Raw genomic sequence first — 7,505 nt, 5'->3', positions numbered from 1 at the left:
CCACTGGAGTCTGGACTCTCTACTCTTTTCACACGGGGCTGTTGGATGGTAACACCTCTGTCACTACTGCCCCAGGACAGACTGGAGCCCTGGCCTCAAGGTAAACAGCTCCCTGCCCCAGCCAGGCCCCCCCACAGTGGAAGGACTACAGGATTCAGGCCCTAGGGAAACCAGGGAATGAAGGAGGATCCCAGGAGCTGCAGCAAATAGGAGCCCCAGCCCTGCTCCATGCTGTGGCTGCAGGCTGGGAGCGTGGCAGATACTCTAGCACCACCAGCTGGAGTTGGGCAGGCTGCAGAGCCATGGTGGGAGTAACCGCTCCATCAGTTCTGCATCCCCTGGACCAGCTGCCCAACCTCCACATGCTGTGCACACCTCAGCAATTCCCCACAGGGAGCTGCTGCACGCGGCCCCACTGCAGCATGGCACAAAGTGCCAGCCAGGCCCTGAACAAAGCAGCAGCAGCAGCACCTGGATCTGGAGACCCAGGCAGCGAAGAGCCAGAGGGGAAGAACTTACTCCTATGCATGGCCAACCACCGCAGACGGTCAGCCATCCCAAAGCTGCCAGGAGTGGCTGCTTCCCCTGCCAGCGGCTGCTTCTCCTTAGAGCCAGGGTGGAGAGAGATGTTATTTGTACATGTGCAACAAGCTAGTGAATGGCTGGTGAATTTCTCAGATGCCAGAAGGAAATAAAAAGGAAAGATCTGATAAGCCCAGCATCTGGCTTTCATCCTCTCCTCCTCCTCACGGCCTCCCTAACTCCCTGAAAGCCTCAGAAGCGCCGAGGGCCAGGCTTCCTGCAGAAGGGAGGGACAGAGGCCTCCCCTAGTGTGCCAGCTTCTTTGGCACTGCCCACGTATGGACACACCAGAACTGTAACCCAATCCCTGCCCTCCTCTCCCCAGGCTTCCCTGGTGCCACTTGTATGGGAACATCACAACCTCACTGCTTCTCCTTGGAAAACACACCTCCGTGACTCCTTCCCAGGGAATTGTGGGAGAACTTGTCTGCCCTGGTCTTGCAGGAGGAACTGTGGGAAGGAACTGGAGGACTATCAGCATTCCCAATGAGTTAGCCTGCACCCACACTGGGGTGCAGGTAGCACCTGGACTTCAGCCTATACCCCAGGATAGGCCAACTAGCCCACGTGTAAAGCACCCCTATGCTCAGGTCAGAGGGTTGTGCGTGTGGATGGGAGCGACTCAGGAAGAGCCCGAGTTAACTCTGCAATGGAAACAAGCCCCGTGCCCACAATTTCACCCACAATAAAGCCTGCTGAGAACCGCCTTTCTCCAAGGAGCAGCTCATTTCCTTCACGTCCGATCCCCGCATTTGCCAGGTCGGCCACAAACTCAGTTTCTCCTTGGCACTTTCATCTCTGATCTTTAGAATCTACTCTTCTTAAGTGAAATATCACCCAGCTGCTAGAGGGAAGAGACAAACAAGTCCTCATTCCACCAAGAAATGTACAAGAAATCAGCCAGTGCTGAAAAGCTGGGGAAATAATATTTAAACCAACATTTTCAGAAGTGGTGACTGATTTTGGCTGCCAAGCCAAGTTGCCATCTCTTGCAATTTTATTACAAGATTTGCAACATTTGGTGATTTCCTTAAAGCCCCAGCTCCTGAAGTCATGGGATTATGTTAGATTCTCAGTTTGAATTTCAAAGTAAATTTCTAACTTTTCCTGGTTGCGGAGAAAGGCTGGAAAATGTGACCCCAAAAGACTCAAAAAACATCCCCCCGCCTTCATTTATTTATTAAAATCTCATGATTTCTAAGCCAATCTCATGACTTTTGGAGCCTGACTCTTGATTTTTGAATGACTTGGGTGAGCTATGCTGCAGCATGACATCCCTTGGACCTGAATGTCAAAGATGGCGAGCATCCGCCGTTCCCACTGACTCCATCGTGAAAACTGGGCCTCGGGCGCCTCAGGCTGGGCACCCAAACTCAGAGGCCACTTCTGAAAACACTGTCCTAATTTGTGTCATTCTAAACTAAACGTACCTATGTTGAGCTAATGCAGCTCTGTCTGTTTAAATATAGGATCTCCGACAATCTCTCTCCCCCCTTCATGTTGTTCATTTTAGATTGGAAATGTTTTGGTTGTGTTCCTGCAGCACCCAGCACTATGAGACGTGGACACTGGTACCTCTGGGTGCTACCACAATATAACAATGATAGAAGGTATGCTCAGGGCAGGTTGATGACGACGCCCAACATGGCCCACTCAAGAAGAGCCCTGACTGCGCGGCCATTCGGTACCAACTCCAATAAATGCCATTCCTCCCCCACTCCTCCCACACTGAACCAGTTCTCTAGTGGGCATTGGAATAAAAACACCCTGTTGTCTACATGCGTGACTGGAGACCTGCATACACAAGCTGCCTTTCTGACAAACCCAATACACATAGCCCAGGCTTCCAGAGCAAACCCACAATAACACACTATCACAGCCAGCCATATACAACCCACACAGTAACCAACCCGTATACACTGCACAGCTCTGAGCATACCCTGCAATAACAATAATACACGACAAATACCAGTAATTCTGCGCAAACCTACCACAACAAATCAGTCTCACGAGCAACCCTACAATAACAAACCAGGATAGGAGTGCAATGGGCGATTCGCGGGCATCAAGGGAGAAATCTGGAGGTCAGGGGTGATTATAAACACAGAGTGCGGGTAGGTTATTCGGCTCTGAAAAGCCTGCTAGTCCAGGTGGCCTTTACCATACGCCAGATGAAACCCCTCCCTGGGACCTTGTTCCCATCACTCCCTGCCCCAGGCTCTATTCTCAGCCCTTGGAATTCCTCCCATGCCAGGACACTCGCCCTCCCTGCTACCCCTAAGCCTAGGGAACATCATCCCTCTGCAGCCCTGGTGCCCCACCAGGACATCCTGTCACCCCCCGGCACCAGCCCATCATGCCCTCCCCAGCTCATGACCCTGTGCTAATGGTAGGGCTGCAGGACCCCGGTGCTGACCGACTCCCCGAGTGCTCCCCCCCCCCCCCGCGATGAGGGCGTGGCCAGAACTTTCACCGCAGTGCCTCACGGGAGTCGTAGTCCCTGGAGCGGCGCCGCGGGCCCCGACGTTGCCCCGCCCCACGAGGTGCTCTAGGCGCGGTGCACGCTGGGAGTTGTAGTTCCAGGCGTTCCGGACACGGCGGCGGCGCCCAGGCGCTGAGCGCGGACGGACTCCGTCTCCCAGGGAGCAGCGCGGCGCGGGCTGGGGCTGCTTGCCGCTCGGCCGGTGACCCTGCACCCGGGACGCCGGGGGGTGGTGGCCCCTAATCGGCGCGCGGGGGAGCGGGACGGGGTGAGTCTCCCACCAGCGGGGGTTCGGGGCGTCCCCGCCCGCCGGGCCCAGCCCCCACGTGGGAGCGGAGCCCCCCCGGAGGCCGTGCCCCGCGCTGACGGGCAGCCCCGCCTGTGTTCTCCTTGCAGACGTGGCGCCCCGGCCCGCCCGGCCCCATGGACCCCCCGCCCGTCACCTCCGGCGAGCTGCTGTGCCTGGGCTGCAGCCTGGCCTTCTCCGCCTTCTTCTACTACCGCTACCGCCGGAAGGCCCAAGCGCTGGCTCGGATCCAGGTACCCGGGGCTCCGTGAGCCGGCCCGGCCCCCCTGCGCCTGCCCCCGGCTCGGGGCGCGCCCCCCATGCCCGGCAGGGACCCCTGGCCCTGCTCCCGCAGACTCCGCCCTGGGGCCGGCAGAGCCCAGCCTGCAGCGCTGCCCGAAATGGGCCCGGTCCAGAACCGCCCCCGGCGAGCCCCTCCAGCAGCGCCCAGCCCAGCCCCGCCCCGGGTGGGGCCCGGCTCAGCCCGTCCTGTTCGCCCCACGCTCAGCGCCGGCAGTCCTGGAATCATTGGCCTGGCAGGGACCTCGAGGATCCCGGCGGAGGCTTTGCCTCGCTGGCCCTAGCCTGGCTTGGCAGGGGGGTACCGTGGTTTCCATTGGCGCTTGCTTGGTGCCCACCGCTCGCTGGGATCTGTAGTCTCCGTAGACGGCAGGCCGGGCGTAACAGCCCCCCTGGGCCCTGCCTTCTGTTAAAGGGGCAGGGTGGACGCGTCGTCCGGCGGGACTCGGCCCATCTCGTTCTGCCACCACCGCTCAGTCTAGAGGACCCCAGTTCTGTTCACCGGATTCCTCCCTACCCACCGGCGCCTCTGGGAGAGGGATCCATGCCACGCCTGGCACAGGGCCGCGTCTGATGCGCCTACTCCTGCTTGAAGCGTAAACACCGCAGAGCCCCGCAAGTGCTAGAACAGGATGGTGACCATGTCAGTCAACTTCACGTAAAGAGAGGAGACTCCCCTGAGGGGCCGTATTCCCCTGCAATTCCCTTACCTCCACGTGCCCTAAGCATCCTGTCCCCAGGGGCTGATTGAAGGGCCCCTACCTAGTGCCACCTTTCCGTGGCCTGCAGAGTTACGTGGATCAACCCCTGTCCCAGTGTAAAACCTGAGGGGCAAGAGACATTCTGGTGAAGAGGGAGGTACCTGCTGGCCCCTGGAGTATTGCAATGTGAGGAGGTGGGGCACAGCCCTGGCTGAGCGTATGGGGCTTGCCTCCCCAGTGGGCGCTGATTAGCAGCTCATTTAGATTGCAGGTGTCTGAGGCTCATTCTCATTTCTGGTCTCTGATCCTGCAGGAAGCCCCGAAGCTTCAGGTGGATGATAATCTGCCTGACCTGTTGTCTGCCACCAGTGGCCAGTGCCTGCATTATGTTGCCTTAGAAGGTAAGATCCCTGTACGCTTCTCCAGCTTGCTGCAGTGGGACCCATCTCTCAGCAACCTTCACAGCTTGGGTGTTGGACCTAGTAACTGGGGAATTACCATTACTGATAGGGCCAGTCTGCAGAGCAACGTGTCGGTGGCCATTCAGAAACACAGCCGGGGATGTCCTATCTGGGCCCCCGAGGGGAGACCTGCTTCTTGCTGAATCAACTGAATTTTTGGGGAGTGTGTGTGTGGGGGGGGGAACCGGGGGACAACAACGACTCATAATTAAGCAACTGTAGTTCTCCCAGCCCACTAGTCAAACCTGGTCTCCTGCAGCGCTCTGGTGAATTATAGCACCAGGGACCATGGGAATTCTAGACAGCCTTGGGGGCTGGAGTTGCTCCACGGACCAGAACTAGACTCGCAGAGATCACACCCCCTCCACATTATCCATCTCTTTTCCTTAGGGATTGTCCTGCCAGCAAAAACAGCTCTGTCCAGTCAGCACCATGAGGAGCTGCAGGGAGTGATCCAGAAACTAGTTCTGAAGGAGCATCGGCTGATCTGGAACAGCCTAGCCCGGAGTTGGTGAGCGGTTATTAGGGCAGACCTGGGGTGGAGGATGGGCTACTGTTGGGGAAGAAAGGGGCACCAGCAGCAGGCGGTGGTGTCAGGGGAGGACATGGGGCCAGCTGATCTGGGGTGCATGTAGAGCTGCACCCGTGGCAGGGTCCCTTTTTGCAGTGGAGGCAATGTCCTCTGCAGGCATGGGTTGGGGACTCAGCTACCTGAGAGGCCCATAGACTGTCTCAAAGGACCACGCTGGCCCCTCACATGTGGGGGAAGGTAAGAGAGCGAGGTTAGCCTGTGGGGCGGGAGCAGACCAGGGATCTAGGGCCTTTGGAAGCCCTTCTGCAAGCCACAGGCTCAGCTGTCGTGCTCTTGAATGGTTGCAGGAATGAAAGCGAGCGGGTGGTTTCGGAGCAGGTGTACACGGTGCCCTTTGTCCTGGCGTCCACCAGAGCGGAGGCGGTGACCCGGGTGAGTGTAGAGAGCCCGCTACGTGCTGTCCAGCTGCCCCTGGAGACCGTCTATGAGCACTTCCAACACCCAACCCACAGCTTCAAAGACCTGGTCAGTCACTACCTGAGTGGGGAGAAGCCCAAGGGCATCCTGGAGACAGAGGAGATGCTCCGCGTGGGGGCCAGCCTGACTGGCATCGGGGAGCTGGCCCTGCACCCAGATGGGGCCCTCCACCTGCAGCCCCCGGCTGATGGGTCCAGCTACTTCCTGCACCTGGGAGACTGGCAGACGCTGCTGGCGGAGATGGAGTCAGTGAGCAGCTTCTGGAAGGGGGCCGCCGTGCTCTGCAGCCTGACAGGCGTAGCGGTGATCCTCTACGCCCTCTGCCGGGCCTACCAGCGGCGCCGGCACAAGCAGGAGCAGGAGGAGCAGCGCCAGGAGTTGGAGGCCCTGTGGTGCAACGGGGACACGCCGACCGAGTCGGGAGAGGACACATCCGAGGATACTTGCATCATCTGCCTGACGCGGCCCCGCGAGTGCGTCCTGTTGGGCTGCGGCCACGTTTGTTGCTGCTTCCGCTGCTTTGAAGCCCTGCCCAGCCACACCTGCCCCATCTGCAGGAGCCCCATAGACCGGGTAGTGCCCCTCTACCAGGCCTGATGTGGAGAAGGGGCTTCAAACTGTACCAGGGCAGGAACAGTGGAGTCTGGCGCTACGCAGCCCATAAAACCCCCACAGCTTGGGGTGCAACGTGCAATCCACAAGTGTGGGGTGACTTGGGATGTGAGCTTACAATCATAGGGCTTGGGGGAGGGGCAATGCAAGCTGAGCCTCCTGGGCTGGGTTTAGGGGTGTGTGGGTGCTCACGCTCTCCCTCTTCATTGCTGGTCAGGTGGTGATGGGGTTATGCAGCCTGAATTCATGTCACTCACCGGGAAGCTCTCGCTTAGTCGCCCCCTCAGAGCGTCCCAGCGCCTGTGTTCCCAGCAATCCCAGTCCCGTGAGGAGAGTCTGATGGGAACTCTTAGTGATCGCAGGGCAGCTAGTGAGCTGCTACTCAAGGGGGCTAAGTGGGGGGAGGGGAAACAGCACCACAACTGCCCCCAGCTGCACCAGCCATGGGGGGTGGAGTTGAATGGGAGCCCTACTACCCGGAGCTGCGTGTCGGGGTTTGAGAGGCAACTGTGCTCGCGGTACTTTCCGCTGAGTCTCTTCCTGGGCCTGGCCTTCCAGAGCGGAGCTGCTGTCCTGTCCGGACGCTGACCCCGGCAAGTGGCTGAGCAGAGCCCAGGAGGCCTGAAGCGCAATGCTCCAGCAGCGGCCGGGGATGGTGCTTGGACACAGTGTTTTCACGCCTACCCTGGGCCCGATTTTACACCAGAGTTTATTTTTCTAGCACGGCTTCGTCACTGCTGGCCAGGTAACGCCCGGGGGGGGAGGCCAGCAGAAGCTGGGGGGGAGAAGGGAGGTTTCAGGTCATTTGAGGGGCAGCCCAGCAGCATGCATTGCACAACCGAACAGCCAGGCTGGATGCCTCCTGCGCCCCCTTTCCCATCGGTAGGCCCATGCAGCATGTTACACAGGCAGCAGCAGTCTGGGGGCAGGGAGACATGTTTGTCTTTCCCCCTTGGTCTCCTGCATGAGGTTATCGAACTGCAGAGGCTTCCCCTGGGAGTGAAAGCCAGGGCACTGTGCTCGATACTTTCTGCTCCAACTCTCATGCCCCCTTTACACCCCCATGCAGGAG

General features: G+C 59.1%; 1 protein-coding gene across 1 annotated transcript; it reads left to right on the top strand.

Annotated features, from left to right (window-relative positions):
• The first annotated feature begins 3,051 nt into the window (after positions 1-3,051).
• Positions 3,052-7,263, top strand: LOC137145629 (mitochondrial ubiquitin ligase activator of nfkb 1-A-like). The gene is made up of 5 exons (XM_067536495.1): positions 3,052-3,332; positions 3,461-3,604; positions 4,665-4,752; positions 5,203-5,323; positions 5,692-7,263. The coding sequence occupies exons 2-5, from the start codon at positions 3,488-3,490 to the stop codon at positions 6,416-6,418; spliced, it is 1,053 nt and encodes a 350-aa protein (XP_067392596.1). The 5' UTR covers positions 3,052-3,332; positions 3,461-3,487; the 3' UTR covers positions 6,419-7,263.
• The last annotated feature ends 242 nt before the right edge of the window (positions 7,264-7,505 follow it).

The sequence above is a fragment of the Emydura macquarii genome, unplaced genomic scaffold (assembly GCF_026122565.2).
Source record: "Emydura macquarii macquarii isolate MOO-44397 ecotype Brisbane River unplaced genomic scaffold, CSIRO-AGI_Emac_v2 contig_3603, whole genome shotgun sequence".
Lineage (NCBI taxonomy): Eukaryota > Metazoa > Chordata > Testudines > Chelidae > Emydura > Emydura macquarii.
The sequence above is the reverse complement of the archived record's forward strand: the minus strand, read 5'-3'. Positions and strand labels throughout refer to the sequence as shown.

Excerpts from the sequence above, each read along its gene's own strand:
- LOC137145629 (XM_067536495.1), top strand. The coding sequence starts at position 3,488 with ATGGACCCCCCGCCCGTCACCTCCGGCGAGCTGCTGTGCCTGGGCTGC. Across the intron at positions 4,753-5,202 it reads GCATTATGTTGCCTTAGAAG|GGATTGTCCTGCCAGCAAAA; the intron begins GTAAGATCCCTG and ends TCTTTTCCTTAG. Across the intron at positions 5,324-5,691 it reads AACAGCCTAGCCCGGAGTTG|GAATGAAAGCGAGCGGGTGG; the intron begins GTGAGCGGTTAT and ends GAATGGTTGCAG.